This window comes from Phodopus roborovskii, unplaced genomic scaffold, assembly GCF_943737965.1.
Source record: "Phodopus roborovskii unplaced genomic scaffold, PHOROB, whole genome shotgun sequence".
Lineage (NCBI taxonomy): Eukaryota > Metazoa > Chordata > Mammalia > Rodentia > Cricetidae > Phodopus > Phodopus roborovskii.
In genome coordinates this window covers 133,181-152,812 of record NW_026126410.1, presented here as the reverse complement: position 1 = coordinate 152,812, position 19,632 = coordinate 133,181, and the positions used below count along the sequence as shown (strand labels likewise).

General features: G+C 39.5%; 1 protein-coding gene across 3 annotated transcripts in view; it reads right to left on the bottom strand.

Annotated features, from left to right (window-relative positions):
* Positions 1-6,292: 6,292 nt before the first annotated feature.
* The window catches only part of Pdlim3 (PDZ and LIM domain 3), a 30,462-nt gene continuing 17,122 nt past the window's right edge, over positions 6,293-19,632 (bottom strand). The window contains exons 4-8 of one of the 3 annotated variants that reach the window (XM_051182352.1): positions 16,327-16,394; positions 11,645-11,908; positions 10,128-10,258; positions 8,058-8,169; positions 6,293-6,890 (exon numbers count right to left, since the gene is read on the bottom strand). In XM_051182352.1, the coding sequence (XP_051038309.1) occupies positions 6,701-6,890; positions 8,058-8,169; positions 10,128-10,258; positions 11,645-11,908; positions 16,327-16,394 (765 nt within the window). In that variant the 3' untranslated portion in view covers positions 6,293-6,700. Of the gene's footprint in view, positions 6,891-8,057; positions 8,170-10,127; positions 10,259-11,644; positions 11,909-16,326; positions 16,395-16,755; positions 16,944-19,632 lie in introns of all 3 variants that reach the window. The other 2 variants (XM_051182353.1, XM_051182354.1) reach the window with 2 other exon arrangements.

Here is a 19,632-nt window from a genome sequence, read left to right as displayed (position 1 = left end):
ACTGTAAATATACCGAACTGTAGTGAGATATTCACCTTGTCCGTACCTGTGGCGTAGACCACGCCCATTGGGGGGTGGAGACAGGGCTGGACGTGACCTGGGGGAACTAAGGCTGAGGAGGGGGCTCGGAGAGCTCTCTTGCTTGCAGACAGGGACAGGGGTACATCCGGAGGCATCCTTGGGACCAGGAACCTGCTGGTGTTCATCAGTCTATGTTGTAAGTTATTTCTCCCTGAATAAACATCTATTCGGCCTATTTGTTTCTCCTGATCCTTATTAAACATCAACACTGAACCTCTGTACTTTTTGGACTAAGAAATAGTTTGTTAAAACGCTTTTGACTTATGTAATATTCCATTCTTCATAAACCTTTGGCTTGCTAATTTACTTATAATTATCTGTATGAGTGTTTCTTCAGTTATTTAGTAGTTAATAATGGATCTTATTCTGTCACTAATATTACTTGCATTATTCAGTAACAGTTTCTCTATTTAATTAAGCTTCATATCACATAGACAGCAAAGTGTATTTTGTCAGGATAAGGTTTCTCTGGCCCAGTACTTGGACAATTCCTCCAAAAGTCCTATAAAAAGCCTGACTTTTTATTGTGAAGTCTGTTCTTATGGGATAGAATTAAAATCTACATTATCTTTTTTTTATTAAAGCTGAGAGTTACAATACTTCAAAATCTTCGAATTTTCCTTTTAGAAAAATTGACTTTTTCCCACTGACTAACAGCTTCAGGTTCAAGAATTTGGAACAAACTTAAGAGCATTGCACAAAAACAAGCTCGTCAGATCTATTCTTAGCAATTTCTGACCAGATTACATGACATCTGGGGTTTTCAGCTTCATAAGATCTTTTTTTAAACCTGGGATTACAGGGCTATCACTAGGCATAGATTGAATCTACGGTGGTGTGACACTCACCGACTCACCCTGAGGATATACCAATATGACAGTTATTCCTTAGGCTTGTGTTTTGATGGAGAAGGGAATTGTTTACAGAAGTAACGTTTATCACTCAAGGCTTGATCTAGATCAAAACATCTCTATGCCGAGTTCTCATTAAGGTTTTGGCAGTGTTAACTTCAACCAGACTCTGTCTACTGAGAGATGGAATGCCATGATCCACAAAGGATAGGGACCAGCTCTGGCTTGTAGGCAGCTGATTACTGCTTTCCAGAGGCCTTGTTTGGAGACAAGGTAGTGGGACTGGGTGAGTTGAATAGGGTTTGGTATGCTAAACTTACACCATAATTCTGCTTTTGCTGTGGAAATAGATCAACTGTGTACTTCTTTGCTAGGTGAATAATCAAAGAATTAAAGAATGGAGGGCAAGTCCATATCAAGGCCTCTCTCAGCTACAGGGTGGCACCTCTTTATTTCTCAGTAAGATTTGCTTTTTTGTTTGTTTTGTTTTGTTTTGTTTTTGTTTTTGTTTTTGTTTTTTGAGACAGGGTTTCTCTGTGGCTTTGGAAGCTGTTCTGGAACTAGCTCTTGTAGACCAGGCTGGCCTTGAACTCATAGAGATCTGCCTGCCTCTGCCTCCTGAGTGCTGGGATTAAAGGTGTGTACCACCACTGCCCAGCTTCTCAGTAAGCTTTGCTTGCTTGACTTTCTTTAAAAGAAAGAGTGGAGTAATTTTCATCTTAAAATAATATATTTTACATAGTATTTTAAAACATTTTATATTATTATTATTATTATTGTGTGTGTGTGTGTGTGTGTGTGTGTGTGTGTGTGTGTGTGTGTGTGTGTGTGTGTGTGTTAGAGGGAAACTTTGTAGACTTAGTTTTTTCCTTACCTTTTCATGTGTTCTGGGGATTGAACTACGGTCTCCAGGCTTGCATAGCAAAAATATTTACCCACTGAACCATCTTGCTGAGCTTTATTTCATACAACCTTTTTTGGGGGGGAGGGGTAAAGGAAGAGCAGTATCTTAACTCTTTAGCTCTGGCTGGCCTAGAACTATTTATGTAGACTAGAGTGGACTCAGATTAGCAGAGATCCGCCGGCCTCTGCGCGCACATGGGTATACATGTGACACACTGAGTGTGAAGGTCAGAGGGCAAGTTTTAGGAGTTAGTCTCTTCTGTGTGGGCTTTGAGCATCTGACCTCAGGTCATCCGGCTTGGCAACAAGTGCCTTGACCCAATGAGTCATTTCAATTGCCCCTGATTTTATGTTTGATTGTTCATCAAGTAATCAAATAAAAATAGTTGATAATATTCCCCCAATCTAAAAGTAATTATGATAAAGTAGCGTATCTTAAAGGTACATGGTTTCACAAATCACTCACAGGAAGCACTCACAGGAGCTCTGCAAACAGATGGCCACAGTAAAATGACAACCATTTCTTGATTGTCAGTGTTCATTGACATGTCCCTCCCCCCAGTGATTAGAGATCTGCAAGCATGACTGTGAAACAGCCACGTAGGGCAGGTGAGACTTGCTTGCTTGCATTCTTTCTCTTCACCCCTTTCTTCTTTCCTCAATGTCCTTTCTTATTTGAACCACCGTACAGCAGAAATAAAAGAACTTTCCACCATGATGACAGAATAATAGGGTAATAGTTACAAGAAGCAACTTCTCTCAGGGCTAAAATCAGATTGGTTCAAAGGACAACTTGTCAAACATTTGTTTTTAAAAAATATTTCTACTATTATTTATTTGCATATTTATGTGTGTATGTCTGTATATGTTCCTGTGCCCATGGTTAGAGTTATTCCCTGGAGCTGGAGACAAGCAGTTTTGAGCTGTCCCATGTGGGTGCTGGGAACTGAACTTGGGTCTTCTGGAAGAACAAGACACTTAGTCATATTCTGAGCCCCACGGCAAACATTTGTAACTAGAGTTGTTAATAAAAAGGCCCAAGCAACTGCTTACCTCAGGTGTTTTTGGGTTGGGCAACTGAGAAACTTTATCATACGTAGAGATGAGTAAGCTGCTAATGGAGGGCACTAATATGCTTTATGTTCCTATTCTAAACAGGTGTAAAAATATATCGTAACACGGAAATACATGGGTAGTGAGTGACGTTGATTATTTTGACTTTCTAGAGCTTGTAAACCTAAACAATGTCCAAACCTCTTTCTTTTGTCCCTAAAAGAACATATTCTTCTCTAAGACAAACCAAAATTGTCCTTTTTTTTGGTTGTTGTTGTTGTTCATGACTTGAGTTTCTACATAGAATTTCTGGTGTGAATTCACTACTGAAGGACAAAATACTATATAAGGAGAATATTTCTTTCTCACTCAATTGCTTTAAAACATTCTTGGGGCTGGAGAAATGGCTCAGTGTTTAAGAGTGTTGGCTGCTCTTCAAGAAGATCCAGGTTTGAGTTCCAGGACCCACATGGTGAATTCATAACCATCTGTAACTCTAGTTCCAGGAAATCCAATTCTTTTTCTGACCTCTGTGGGCACTGTATACATGTGGTACACAGACATACATGCAGGCAAATTACCTATACACATAAAATAGTAAACAAAATGTTTAAGAAAATGCTTTTAAAAACTTCAGCTTTTATTATTGATATTTCTATGTCTCACCTCATACATTTTAAAATGTATGTCATTCTTTTATCTTTACTAATTCTATTTAATGCTTCTACATATTAAAAACTTAAGACTGAATTGTTTGAAGAATAGTATTTATTCTAAATAATGAGGGTAAAGTTTTGGGGCACATCTCAGAAGCCTTAATCATAATCTAAATTATATAATTATACCCATATCTCTCTGAAACTTCAGATTTTACATACACTATCATATTTTACTATAATAATGTTTCTTATTAAAACTGAGTGTAATTCACTATGTTCTCTACTCTATTTAAAATATGTGAACTATAATTTAAAGAAAACCACCATTATTTCTGTGTTTATTGACTGACTGATGAATTGAGAAAAGGCCTCAATGGGTAGCCCAGGCTAGCCCCCAATTTTAAGACAACGTTTCTGTCTCAGCCTCACCTGCTGGGATTACAGACATATGTCCCCATGTCCAGTTTGCAAAATACCATCTTATGGCCAAAACACAGTGTACACCATTGCCTAATGTTTCTTCATAAGCCATTCAGTCTGAATTTACTCTATGTCCAGTCAAGTATATAGACATCCTCCATGCTTCCTTTCTGGTTCAACAGTGTTCTGCTTCCTCTTTCTGTGTAGGGCTCACTGACTCACTGGAAGGGTGTGAGTATAGAGGGCTCACTGGCGGGGGTGGGGGTGTAGGTACTAGATACTTCTTTGTTGCTGCTTGTGGTTTGACACAGTGTCCTGTGTACCCCATCCTGAAAGTGTTATGTAGCTAAGGATGACTTTGAACTTCTGATCCTCGTGGTTTTTGCATCCAGAGGGCTAGGATTACAGATATGCATCCCATACTTGAATTAAAATTGAGGATCAACTCTGGGGCTTTGTGTTTGGGAGGCAAGAACTGTACCAACTAAGCTGCAAACCTACTCTTTAAGTTTGTCTTTAAAAAACTTCTATTTATTTCTTGTTGGTGGCCCCATATGGCTTAGGAGTGCCTGGTCCTGTCAATTCTCATGCTTTTCCAGAGTCTAGAAAGCAAATTTATTTGTATTTCTATTTTCTCAGTTGCTGTTTTTGGTTTTAATTTTCTTAGATTTTCTAAGTCATTTATTTTCCACCTTCTAAAACTTTGTTTTCGGGACAAATTCTTAAAGATAACCTTTGAACAAAAGTGAAATGCATTTTACATAATTCACATCCTAGATCTCAAATGCCTATGGGAGTCAGACAGGGTAAGAGCCAGTCAAGTGTCTCATACTGGACACATTAGGAGGAAGACGTGCTCTAGGTTAACAAGCTGCAGCAGGTAGGCATGACTGAGTGACTACCTGAGGTGTCCTCATGGGCCCATCTCACTGCTTCTCTACTGTGTGACCTTTAAAAGGACACATTTAGAACTGTCCTAGTGCCACCAGTGAGGCACGTAGGTGAGAGGTACAAGGCAAGGACTTTTGCTTTGGGGCTACCTTAGGTGACTGAGAAGGTGAGTCTTAGCAGGACGACTTCCTTGACAGACTGCCCTGGCCAGGGGCCAGGAAGAGCTCATGTCCAAATTCAAGACTCCTTGGAAGACTGAGCTAAGAGTTTTGGAAGTGACAGAGGAGGCAAGGTTAAGGCCCGGGCCGCACTGTGCCAAGAGCCAGTTCACAGTAAAGGCATGGAGGTCAGCAATGGGGACCAGCAAGCCGGCAGGGCAGCAGTGCTGCCTTCTCCAGGAGGGTCCCCCCATAAGAGATGTCATCTTGGGCTACAGAAGAGGGTGATGCCGAGTCAGAGAGAGAAACAATCCTGAGGGACCTTGAGCTTTCCATTTCACTGAGTGTTCTTGTGAAAGCAACATTCTTTCAAAAGAACCCATGCTGGGGACAGGGCTTGTTAGTGAAGAACACTTGTCACTCTTGCAGAGGATAGGGTTTAGTGCCTCCATAGTGACTCATAACCTTCCCTAACTCCAGTTCAGGGGACCCATCTCTCTCTTCAAACCTCTGTAGGCATCAGGCACACACGTGGTACATATACATACTCGCAGGCAAAATTCTCACATACATACAATAAAATAAATAAACCTAAAAGATGAAAAGAGCCCAAGCCAAAGCAAAAATAAATGTATAATGGGAAACATATTGAATTATCCGAAACTAGAAAATTTCAATACTTCTCCATCTGCAGATACTTAGAGCCCATAAGAAACAGCGAGGGAGCCGAGGAAGTATTTCTGTCAGCTAAGTGATTGCCTAGCAACAAAGTTTGGTTATCAGAACTCTTATAAAAAGGCAGGGATGCTGACAGCTTCTGTAAGGTTACTTGGGATGCAGAGAAGGGCAGATCCCTGGGGTTGCTGGACCAGTCATCCTAGCCGAATCGGCAAGCCCTGACTCCCAGGGAGAGATCTTGTTTCAAAACCCTATGTTGATGGCTCCTGAAGAATGATAGGAAGGTTGATCTCTGGTCTCCTTTCAAACAAGCTCACACTTGTTCAGCCTCCCACCCACCACAAACACATCCCAATCCCTACCACACATACAAAGGACTGAACTGTAAAAACTCTGGAGGACATGGATTTCTTAAAATATTGATTAGTTGATATGTTAAGACAGGAGTGGGTTCTCTTGCTGACACAATGCATCATCTGATTACTGATTCACTATCCTTTGTGTATTTATTGTGCCTGTGTTATCCAGTGGCACAACAGAGAAATCCTGGAAGGGTCTTCCTGTCAAGCACGTTTGGAAAAACAGACACAGAGACCAGTGGATTTTGTCAGAATACAAGATTGCTATTTGGCATTACTTACTACAATTATCAAAAGCAATTTTAAAAGAAAACAACTCGACTCCCCCAAATATCAACGTGTTAACACATCCAATGGCTATATAACAGATGGAAATTGTGGAGTATAACATTGAAACATTATTGTTTTAAATGTCACCATTGCTGTCCCCAAAGATACAGAATTGCAAATGATAGATAATACTCGTTTTTGTCACTAGGCAGGCGTTTGCCTCCCCATTTCTTTCCCTCACTACATTATTATGCCTAAAAGCCTTGGCTTCAGTTTGGAGGTGACTGTTGGTGCTCCTTCTGCTAAAGCCATTCATATCATCAGCCAGTGTTAAGTGTGCATGGGTGCGTGCATGCGTGTCCTCGTCTGCAAAGGACTTAAGCTTTGGGGTACAGAGTGACGGTGTCGTAGCCATCTGGGGGTCTCGTACGGGCTCTCGCGTGGGTCTCACAGTACAACTCCCCTTCCACAAAGAAGTAGCCCTTCTGCTTGAGGTTGAGATTACAGTCAGCGCACACAAAGCACTCAGGGTGCCGGTACTTATCCCGGGCCTTCACAACGGCACCTCTGTGGGGAGAAGACACAAGTACAGACATGGGTGAAACCAGGCCAGGAAGGGAAAGGATGCCACCCCAAGCTCGGCAGTTTCACAGCCAGGAACCTCAGTGCACATCAGGGATTTATATGACCATCACCTCATCTTTCTCTCTGATACTGGCTAGTGCATAGTCTTTACAATCTCAAAGATGTAATTTAGAGAACAGGAGGCTTCTGTCTCATGTCCTGCCCTGAGTTTCCTTACAAGTGGTAAGTGGGAGCCATAATATATGTGGTTACTTTGAGCCAATCCACCGGCAGGCTGCACAGTTGGAAGTTCCCCTGCCGACCTTCTATGCCAGGTCTAGCATCTACTCTACTGAATAGAGATGGCACACCCACTGGGTGGGCTCACCTTAACCAGGGACGCTATTTTTGTTTTTTGTTCCTTTTTTTAAAGGAGCAATAATTACTTTTGGTGATGCCATAAGTTGTTTGTCTTCAGAGGTGCTGTTAAACCACTCCCTTACCCCCCTCTGTTCCCTGTGTTCTAAGCAGAGACCCCTCCTCTCACCGTTCTCTTGGGTAACTGGGAAAATTTTGTCTCTATTTGTGCTGGGGGAACGGGATAAAAGGACGGGAGAAGTGACCACAGGAAACACACTTCAGATGATAGGACTCACTTGAATAATCTGAAGTTAGCAAAGGTAACTGTTTACACATGGAGTTTCTTGACCAAAAAAGTTGACTGTATTTTAAACATTTATATCTGGATATTTGTATAATTAAAATAATTGGTCACACAATGCATTTTAATTCACAACCCAATGGTCCTTGCATTTGTTTCTCTCCCACATAGGAAAGCAAGTATTTGAAGATTAAATATTAATGAAATTAACTTTTAAAATGGAAATAATGATTCCTAGATATTGTTTTCATACACACATTTGGGCAGAATCTTTTTTCGCAAAAGTATTTCTGAAGGTGCAGACTGCTGGTTCACATTCCATGACAATTTAAGGTTATGACTAAGGCACCCTGGCCAAATACGCATTATAAATGTTCTATTTTTAAGTCAATGAGCAGAAATTTAACTTTTCCAAAATCGCCTTTTCTACACAAAGGTTTAGCAGTACAAGAAATGGAAAACCGCCAACAAGACTCAGAGTGAATTCCCGAGTTAAGAGTAACACGTACACAATGCCACTCCCACACTTGTCACAGAGTGGCATCCTCGGGGCACTGCCAGCTCCGCCGTGGACTTTAGTAACCGGAGCCCTTACGCTTCTAGTTCCAGCCGGGCGATCATCTGAAAAACAAAGTGTTTCCATTTATGGTGGGGAACAGCTGGCTCCAGTCTGTACTTGGAGTCTATTTTAAAGTGTGCACTTTAGCCTAAGGAGTTCTTCAGCTGCATCTGCAGCATGGTTTCAAAGGGAGCAGGGCCCATTGGTGCAGAAGACACTTGGTTTTGAAACAGGCCCCGTTAAAATGAAATTACTTACATGATCTGGTGCTGGGGACTGTTGCAAGATGCTTGGAGGAGCAGAGGGTACCTTTCATTTGATGTCGTTTGGGGAAAAATGTCGTAAAATTTACTATTCCAATGACTTTGAGAATGGAGCCCACCTGCTGCAGATCACTGTGGGTTTTGTCACCTATCCGTCACCTGCAGACAGAAACTGGGGACTGTGTAACCCCAAACAGGAAGTGTTCTTTTCCTCCCTAGAAACCTCTTCTCCACTTTCTGTCTACAATGTCTCGTATGAACAGAACCATGAAGATCTTTCCCTTTTTGTCTGGTTTCTTTCACCTAGCATGCTTTCAAGGCTCATCTATTCTGGCAGCGTTCAGAATTGCACACCTTTTAAAGGCGGAATAACAGTGAGCCCCAGCTATGTTACCACACTTTGTTTATCCACTCTGGTTTCAATGGCTATTTGAGCATTTCCACCCACTAAGTCCTTGTGAATAACCGGAATACCATTGTACAAATATGTGTTTTCATTTCTGCTTTGAGATGTCTGTCTAGGCACAGAATTGCTGGGTTATTTCTTAATGAACTTCCTAAGGAGAAACTGTCCTGCTTTCCACAGTGGTTGGATCATTTATATCCACACTGTGGATACACACAGTTTTCTATTATTTCTAGAACTTCATCAATGCTTAATTTCCATTTTTGTACCATTCCATTATTGCCTCTTGGGTGACTCTTAAAAGGCATTACATATCTTTTTGTTTTGTTTTGTTTTGTTTTTGAGACAGGGTTTCTCTGTATTGCTTTGGAGCCTGTCCTGGAACTAGCTTTGTAGACCAGACTGGTCTCGAACTCACAGAGATCCACCTGCCTCTGCCTCCCAAGTGCTGGGATTAAAGGCGTGCACTACCAATGCATGGCTGGGCAATACATATATTTTTGGGGACAAAAAGCATGGGTGGAAGTACAAATCTGAGAACAACAGAAGTGGGTGAGAGGTCAGCTCTCCTACATACTGGTTGTGTGACCTTATCTAAGTCCATTTTTCTTCTGCCTCTGTTTCCCATTTGTCAATTGGGCAAATAATAGTTCCTCCCTTCCTGAGTTACTGTGAAAACTTAGTAATATATATGCAAGGTACTTTGCAGAATGAGGAACACAGTACATTTCATTTCATGCTTTTTTTTTCAGGCTTTCAAGACAGGGTTTCTCTGTGTAGCTCTGGCTGTACTAGAAATTTTTCCTAACATTAATCATTACTTCTTTTTTTATTTGTTTGTTTTGAGAGGGTTTTTCTGTGTACCCCTCTTGTCCTGAATGTCCCTCTGTAGACCAGGCTGGCCTTGAACTAAAAAGTCCATTTGCCTCTGCCTTCTGAGTGCTGGGTTTAAAGGTGTGCATCACCACAGCCCAGCCATTTCATGCTTTTTATTTTTTTTATTTTTTATTTTTTTTGGCTTGAGGTTGATAATAATCTAAGGAGTTGTGAGGAAGAGGCTGAGAAATCTTCTAGTATCTGTTGAAAACTAAGTCTTATGATTAATAAGCTGTGCTGACCCTTGGCTATGGATAGAATTTGGTTCTGGTGCTCTTATTTAAATGAGTGGTCTCATTTCATGAATACTTGGATATTTCCAGAAAGTTCTTTTCCTAAATCCTTCTGAGCAAAGACTCACTTGAATAATGACTAAAACCAGTATACAGACATCCATTCCCTGTTGCTCAACTCTTTGTCCCCCACCATTTGAGGGCCTTCACAAATATGTCAGTAGATACTAGCAGAAGCTCACCAGGCTCATCGTTCACCAGTTCCTGGAGCACCCTGAAGGAGCCTGATTGGCGGGGAGCAGTTGGTTCATCCCGATTGTCATGGAGCATGCGGTACACATCCGACTGAGGGGGTACTGAGGCTGTGGGTTCACTGAAACACAAATATAGCTGGTGATGCATCTTCGGGAGCCCGAGAGGCGACCTGACAACAAGTATCATCTACTGCTTACAGGAAGTGCCGAGCAGGGACTACTCTCAAGTGAATCTCCACTGTAAGAAATACCGTGTGAATTCACACAGGCAACTTTGGTCTGGACACGGTAATTTAAGAGTGTCTGATGGCCATATAATTATAGATGCGCACAAAACTGCCCCCAGCTTTTGTTTACAGAAAAGAGATAGCAGACACTGTAGAGTTGTGAGCTCATTTGGTTATTCTCACCCATACACGTTTAAACATTCCCCTTTTTGATATAAAACCAAGTTTCACGTAACTTGTCAGTTGATGAAATTCACCTGACAGTGTTTCAAACCACACAGGGCAGTAACTTCCATCAATGTTTGCCAAACTGACTAGTCTATTTTTAATAGTCACATTAATAATTATGAGATCAGTCTTATTTACTATGATTTCATTAAATATATTAGTAATGAACAATTAAAAAATGTTACCAAATTACTTGTTAGGTACTACATACTTTGTTATCTAACTGTAACACCTAGAAATTTATCTGTGTATATTTTCAACACCTGCTATATTTTAAAATAATCATATATATGTACATATATCTTTACAAAATGGCTTTCATATTAACTCACTGTATAAACCCCGAGACAACTCTGAGATACTGCTACATAGCATTCTCAAATATCACAATAATTTATAGGAAGTGATTTTGCAATACTAAAAGAAGCAATGGGATTTTATTCCATACTAAATCTTTTTAATTGGAAAAGCTTGATGGCAAGGAACTTGGAACAGACATTAATAACAAAGAAGAAACTAGTCAAAATAAAGACTGATGGGAATTGAATATCTTCACTAACAGCTTGAAGCATTTGCTTCTAAAAACTTAATGAAATGCAAACATTTTAAACGGCAAAACAATCCTTTCCACACACTCCAATTAGAGGAAGAGAAAGGATCATCCATGATAGTGTTGATACTCTCCCCACCGCCACCTAGCCCACTGCCTCCTTCTTTTCACCTGCAAAAGACAGGTGTAAGATCACAAGCCACTTCTGAGAATACTAAAACAGGCATTTATAAAATACAGTGCAGCTTTCAAAAGACACCATTTGGTCTTTATGCAATTTCATTTTTTTTTTATCACTACCCTATTATCTATCTGTGTGATAAGATTTATCACCAGGCTTCAATGTTTGCAATAATTTATTTTATTTATTTATTTTTTTTTTTACTCAAAGCTTTTGCATGGCTTTCTTTCCACCAAGACAATGTTAGAAGACACCATCAAAGTTGACATCACCCACGTGTTTAGTCAATAGGCACATGGATCAAAAAGACTCATATTACCTCATCGAGGGTGTCTCCCCTAGAGCAGTGGAAACCTGACCCTGAAGTGTTTCCATAATATTGTCATCTGAGTACAGCTGCATGGGTGTATTAAACTGAGCATGTACAATCTTCACACCAGGAAGTTCCATTTCCAAAGGAATGTTAGGGGCCATCTTAGCAGCAACTTTCAAGTCACCTGGGCAGATCGTGCTAACGGTACTGGCAGAAGAAGGGGTGCTACGTCCACTACCACAGTCAATACCGGAAGGAGTGCTGCAGCCACTGTGGTAATGACAAGGTTGCCCAGAGGTGACACCAGGGACCAGAAGAACACAGAAAACAAGCACAGACAGGTTAGAAGGTGTTGGGGACAGAAGTGGTCATCACATCAGTCTAAACACTGGCTATCGTGTTTCTAAAAGGGACGATGAAAAAATAAATAAACACTAGAAAAAATGTGAATGAGATAAAACGTTGCAGGTGATACTGCATTTGTTGGCTTGATTCTGTAGAAAAAAAATACAGACAACAGGTAGAAAACAAATGTCTATTCTCATTAAAAAAAAACAACAAAAACAAAAACAAGACAGGCCAGATAATTTAGTTTCTGACAATATTACAGGTAAATGGTGGAGGAAGATTAGCTTGATATCCTTTTGTGTCTCTTAGTTTTATAATTAGAGTATAAAGAATGGAATTTCACAAATAGTAAACTACGTAGCATGAAGATTCAGGCTAAACACTCAAAAGTAGCATGCTTCAGTCAGAGTTAAACCTTGACTCAATCGTAATTGGAAACCTGGGTTAAGGCTAATTAAAGATTGTTTTTGAGCTATTTTATCAATACTTTGCTATTTCAATATATTATCTTATAGTTCATTTATTTTGTTAAGAATATACTTTTAAAAAGTGTTTTGTAACTTAGTATAGGAACTAGGAGCATTCAACAAATGCTTATCACCTTGTAGTTGATGATCACAGAAAAAGTAGATCCTCTTGGATTATTTGGGTACTACTATAGGCTAAGGTCTGTTTCCTTTGTACAGAGGTGTTTCATGCAAGGTTTTGGACACACACATATTTCCATGCATATTTTTTTATTTCCTTTAAGGACAAGTTTTAGTGACTTTAGAAATATAACAGAGGTTGGTCATCCTAGTCAAGACCTAGGGTGATTTAGTACTCTTTATGAAATTGAACTGGCAACCAGCCACAACTGGCATGCATCTGTTAGTTAATTAATATTAATTAACTTGGTCCTGGCCTCAGGCATGCTAAGTAGTCACCCCATCACTGAGTTACAATGAACTACTAATGCAAAATTCTGTTATCATTGCCTGTTAATGTAGCTGTGAACCTGAGAAACATACATGTATGTGACATGATTGTCTTAAAGTTAGCAATCCCTCAGCCGCAGAGTATGGGGCCCCATCTCCCATCTTTGCATTTACTTTAAAGGGCTACTGTACTTAAAACCCAAAAGGATGTTGGGCAGTGTTTTTTTTTTTTTTTTTTTTTTTTTTAATGTTGCAGCTTGGTTATCTTGGACAATACTGTCAATAAATAAGTCAATTTTTAAGGGTCTTGTGTTGCACAATCCAACTTCCTACACCATCCTTTCACTCTGCTTATTGAGAATTTGTTTAAAACCCAGCCAGGACATTAGTTAGGTCACATACCAAAATGCCATTTGGCCTTATTTACCATTTTTCCCCGTAAGCTCAGCACTAATTCCTAAAATTGACTTTAAATTCTGAAAGAAAGGAAGAACATTTTCTCATGTTGATCAGTTTGGTTGGGATTAAATGATTAAATGATGTAAGCATTATGAAGTTCATGGACTTGAAAAATGGGAGGTTGAGACAGTGAGTTAAACCTTGAGGGACCAACATAATGAACCCATTCAGGAAAGATTCAGAACTTCTGTGGCTTCCTGTACGTTAGGCAGGATGCTAGATGCTGGGTAAACTATCATTAATGTGAACTCACAGATATGCTTTATTTTGAGTTGTAATTAGCAATCTTTTTCTGCCATTAGGGATTGTATATTGATGTATGTGTGCATATGGTTTTAATTTGTCAAAGATTGTGTCTTCTATTTCTCCTTCTGTTATCATTTGAACTTGGGTTCTGAGACTAATAAATTAGGGGTCTGTGTCTCCTAAATAGAGGAAATGATGTAACGCCAACAAGAATGGCCTTTTATAAATGTCCAGGACAATGTTAAAAGAGTTCCTGTGCTGATTTAGATAATACGGTTCTCAGGGACTCTAGGCACTGTGAAATATCTTCATGAGTTCAGGGACTTATTCTTCATGACTCAGAATGCAGATGCTAGTGTGATCTCTTGAGGCTGTCTTAGCCCTGTGGCAGGGTCACCTGTAAAGGGCACTGTGATCTCAATGACTTTACAACCAGGTGGGTTCTTCTACTGACCACAAACTTCCCTGGGACTATGTTCAGACTTGTGGTGAGGAGGAGGGCAGATTTCTGGATGTAAGCTGTTTAAAACTACCCAGAAACATTTCATTTCTTATAGCCAGATCTATAAAAATATCTTGTGCATATTTTGAGTTATTACTTCGGCTTTACAGTGTCACATTTTTGTTATATAAAAATTGTGGTGCTTTAAATGACTTTGACTGTGATGAGGGAGTCAAACTAGCCAGAGCTAGTACTAAAACACTAGGCACATTGACACATAAATCCACTACACCTGTTTTACCTCAGGTTAAGCAGGTTGTTCACAGGCAGTGGTAGCTTGGTATGGAGCCTCTCAAAATTCTCCCTTGATGAAAAAAAATTACTGGGAGAGAGTAAAAATTTCTGAGTCTGAGAGCAAGTAGTAGGGGACAGAGAGAGAAAGGAAGACTAGAGAGGCATTTCCACTAGTCATTAATATCTGTATACAGGTGCCTGCTCTCTCTCTTTTTCTCTCTCTCTCTGTTTCACCATGTTTAGAAGATTCCTATTTAAGAGCTGTCTGTAAGTGACAAACTTGTGAATGGCTTGCCCTTATTGCTACATTAAAGTTAAGATGAAAACAGAATTCCTCTCTGACTCTTTGAATTTTGTGCAATCAAATGTGTTCTAGGAATTTATTAAATATATTTAGCTATACATTATTTAATAATAAAATAGAATTTTTAACTTTTTTTCAAGACAGGGTTTCTTTGTGTAGTCCTGGCTGTCCTAGAACTTGCTCTGTAGACCAGGCTGGCCTTGAACTCGGGCCTCTGCATCCTGAGTGTTGCCCTTGTGCATTTTTAAACTTTAAGTACAGTGTGTTATATGAGGGAAGGTGGAGTGGTACAGAGGTAGTATTGGGGAAGAGGGAAAAGATGGAGGAGAAGAAGGAATGGGGAGATGGTAACAGAGAAGATGAGGTAGAGATGAGGTGGAGAGGGAATAGTGGCTTCGGATTCTTTGTGTCTCACACTCAGGAAACACTGAGTCCTCCAAGGATTTGATCCCTTTATCCAATGCACACGGGATGAGTGAACACTGTGATGTTCTGGGCTCAATTCTAGGTGTTGGGGAGAAAACATGGGGCCAGTCGGACAGAGACACTTTATGTGACATCACAGATTTCTCAACTTCTTCCTCCCATTCTCCCATTCGTGTTTCTTTCTGTGTCCGACATTATGAAAACTGTGCCGTTTACTTGGGGACAACCTTCTGGCCCTTCCTGTAGCTTACTGAAGGGTCTACACTTAAAAATCATATATTAAATAAGGGTTTCCTAGCCATAGAAGTTACTATAAGGTCAGTCACATAACTATAAAATGTACCAGTTAACATGTACTTAATAGTGATGAGCATGTTAATAAGTTGGCATGGGAAGATATTTAACTAACCCAACATAAAGCAAACAATGTGAGGGCTAAATAAATCATGCCTATGGAATGAGTTCACCTATGGACTGCCAGTTTGGGTCGCCTGATGCAAACCATCCTGCAATATTTCTAACCAGTTAGGAAGCACCTATTCTGATCATCAGCTTCCTTGCGTTAACTAACCAAAGGTCAGAGTAATGGGTTTGAAGTTTCCTGAAGTTGTGATTTTGGTATACCTTTCAACCTGAAATTCAAGTTCAATTTCTGGACTTCTCTGATTGAAGGTAAAGAATTCAGATTATGTTCATCATTATTGTGTTTTTTATGCAATGTATTCCTTGAGAGTCAGCAATACTCACAGTGATTGATTTTTCACCAGGTAGAAAAGTTTCTATCTCAAGGAGCCTTTCTTCCTTTGCAAGGATCCATACATATGAATAGCCATTCTTATATAAGGGTGGGTTTGAAGGTGCAAAGAGAAGCAGGCACTGAGTTGGGATGGCCAGAGTCTGTCAAACACATAGAGCAATCCTGGCCTCTCCTTATATTACCTGGGGCTGGTTTCCATTTTTCTGTCTTTGCAAGCTGGGCTTTCCTGACCTGGGACAGGGTACATGTGCCTGTCTCAAAGGTCACTGTGTTCTGGAGGGGATCTGCAGAGGCACCAGTTATAAATACACCAGGTGATCGCATACAATTTCACGGCCCTCTATTTACCCTCAGTAGTGGATGCTATCTGGCTACTGTTTCCTTTTGCTTTTGAAATAAGCACTCCAGACACCTACAAGTTACTTTTCTGGGAGGTTAGTAAGAATTGATAAAAACCACATGCATTTCAAACTTCACAATTTCAGAGTTTATGACCTGGTTCGGCCTGGAATTATGAAAGGTTTGGGCCGAATATTGTGCTTGTGTTCAAAGTAGTTCACATCCTGTAAAAACAAAGGGTTAAAGAAAATCTCTCAGTGGTGGCTTGATCTTTGGGGGTTGTGGGGTGGGGAGTAAATGCACAAGAACTGTGTGGAAAGGATGATTTACCATCAAGCATTGACATGACTACATGACTGAGAAGCATGATAGAACCATAGATATTTTTTTTTTTTAAACCTTGTAGTTACTTAATATTCAGGAACTGGCTGACCAGGCACCAGAACAGTTAGAGCCAAGTTCTTCTCTTTAAAATCAAAAGTGTGATAGTACCTTCAAGAAAGTAAAGGAGGAACAGGCAGCTGGGCTTCTGGAAAGAAATCACATCATGAAGAACACTGGCCAGAACTGAGCGGCAGTACTTACTTTTGAGGTGAACTGGGGATGAGACCCCGAAGCTGTCCATGTAGCGCATCTTGGATATTGCTAGTTGAATAGAGCCCAATTGGTGAGTTATAGGAAGCGCTCACTACCTGTCTTTTGTCATCAATGTTTGCTGCTGCAACGAAAGGCTGGGCCCTTCTGTTGTGCGCGGTACCAATGGGTTTGAATTCCTGTACATGGCAGACAAAATACAGAGCCACAGAGCGCACAACACAGCTGTTAATGAACAAACCTGGCAGCAATGCTGTGGTTAATTAAAGCATCGTTACCTGCTATATTATAGGATTAGCAAAATGGTTAGGAGAGGAACTCGGGCCCTTCTTTCTACTACATATCTTCGATTTACACATGCTACATTCATCTACCAAACATTTGATGAAATGGACTGGACCTCATTTGATTTCTTAAAATTCAAGCATTGCCTGATCTTCTCCTTTTCTGGCTTCATCTACTTCTTTTATGAAACTCAAAAAAAAAAAAAGTATTGGAAATGAGATTTTTAGTTTAGAAAATAATGACCAGGTTTAATATTCTCTCCAGTTGAGGTTTCTTGTGTCTTCATCTCTATAAATACCTTTTCTCTTTATGATACTGGTGACAGAGCCCAGGGTCTAGCACCCCCTAGACAAGCCTGCTACCACCACATCTTAATGACTTTTCCTCCATTTTAAGTGAGATGATAAAACTCAGCAGGCAAAAGAATAGTTGTGAATAACTACAGTGAATCATTTTAACTGATCTAGGCGCAAATTATTTTACTTCTAAAAATATTTGCAACAAAACTCAAATTATTAATTTGAGTGCCACTGTACTTTCAACAAGCAAGGAGAATGAGAAGACTTTAAGAAAGCAGGAACACCATATGTGGAATTCCTTTCTTTTATTATGATAATTCCACATGTGCATTTAAAGATCTCTTCACAGATGTCCCTTTCTTGGAGGACAAATGAAAGGAATCCATATATATATATATATATATATATATATATATATATATATATATATATACACACACACATATATATGTATATATGTGTGTGTATGTTACATACATACATATATATACACACATATACGTATATATATATATATATATATATATATATATATCATGTGTGTTTGTATGTGTGTGTGTGTGTGATTAAAAACAGATTTTTTTACTCTGTTGTCCAAGCAACAGGACCACGAAGTAGCATCTCAAGGCTTGAGTTTGAAACTCGTCCAAATGACACAATCTAAGTGTAGGATTAAAGTTTTCTCATTTTGAATACATGGGTAATTTTCAAAGCTGCTAATTTTGTCTTAGAAGCACCAGAGGAAACTGGTAGGAATACTGAAATACTCATGAGACATCTCTGTACAAATCATTCCATTTGGCAGAAGTAGCTACCTCAATCCTTATAATCTTCACTTCTTCTGTGAATATACAGTCAGTGTCGCACACAGATTTGAAGTGATGCGTAATTATTTGAAATGTTTCCCTAAATAGGCCTACTGACTGTGTTAAAAAATAGTTATCACAGTGCAAATGGGGTACAGCTTCAATTACTAGTTACTGAGTTTTTTCTCCATCTGCTCCCAATGTCATGACACCTGAGAACTTGTGATGTTATGAAGGACATCTTCAAGCTGGGATGCATGTGTTAACAATCTCCTGAAACTCAAAAGGTTTAAGTTGAATACAACATAGCCTACCACTGTACAATGTTGTTAGACTGACTAATACCTTGTTCTGTTCGTATACTTTTTTTTTTCCTCTACAAGAATAACTCGATGCTGAGGCATTGGCTCAGGTGACATTGTTATTGCTGTCAGTTGGTGGAAAGAGTATTGAAATCACCAAACAGAGTTTTAGAAACGTCCCAGCTTTGAGTCACCTAAAACTGTGTGCAAACATTTACATAGCTGTACCATCTGAGGGTGTTGTGCTGATTTTTAATTCAGATTGGTCAGGTTTTGTGATTACCATTTTGATTAACCATTATCATGGCTTGAAAAAGTGTGCTGGAGATAATTATAAGTAATGGCAGTACTCATGGCTTGAGCTTTTATAACTCTATTTAATAGGAAGAAGACAGAGGCTAATTGGCCAATTTAGCTTTGATGGACTATAAATCTTCCATATTAATTATAGAGTGAGTCAGTCAGTCAGGATAAAACAAGCCAGTCAAGCTTTGTGGAACCTTGTTTTTTTTTTTTTTCCAGAATGAAGTGTGAAATGTCTTAAAAGTCTTGGTGAATAGTATGACCTTTACAATAGTAAATTAGCATACTATGGTTGCGTGGTTGGGGAAAAGTATCTGCCTTCAGTTTTTATTTTGTAAACCTTCAAATAACAAATAAGCATGGATGGTGATTGTCCTACAAAGGGACCAGCTCATCTGAAGGTATTTGTGCATTTAGAATCCCCAGTAGGATTCCAAATGGCGGTATACACATTAGCCAGCTCCAAGATTTTTGTTTGTGACTTTTAGTTTTGGTTTCTCTTTGTCTCTCTGTCTCTTTTTCTCACATTAGAAATGTGTGATTGGTTAAAAGAAAAATCCCCTTATTTTCCACTCACATCATAAAAAGGAGGTCTTTCTAACTCCAGCTTAAAAATTCTTGTTTAGGCTTTGCAAAGCATTAGTTTCTGGGCTTCTAGAATCATCCCCTAAAGCACAATGAAGTGTATACACCAAAGTTAAACAAGAGATTTAACGATGGCACAGGGAGGCAGCATTCTGTCCAAGTCTTACATCATTGTTGATGGTCAAAAGGAATCAGAAGGCAAAGCCAATTAGGCGCCTGCTAGTCCACTTTAATTCCTTTTTTATCTCTTTTCTTAGAAAAACACATGCAACACAAAGTTTTTATATC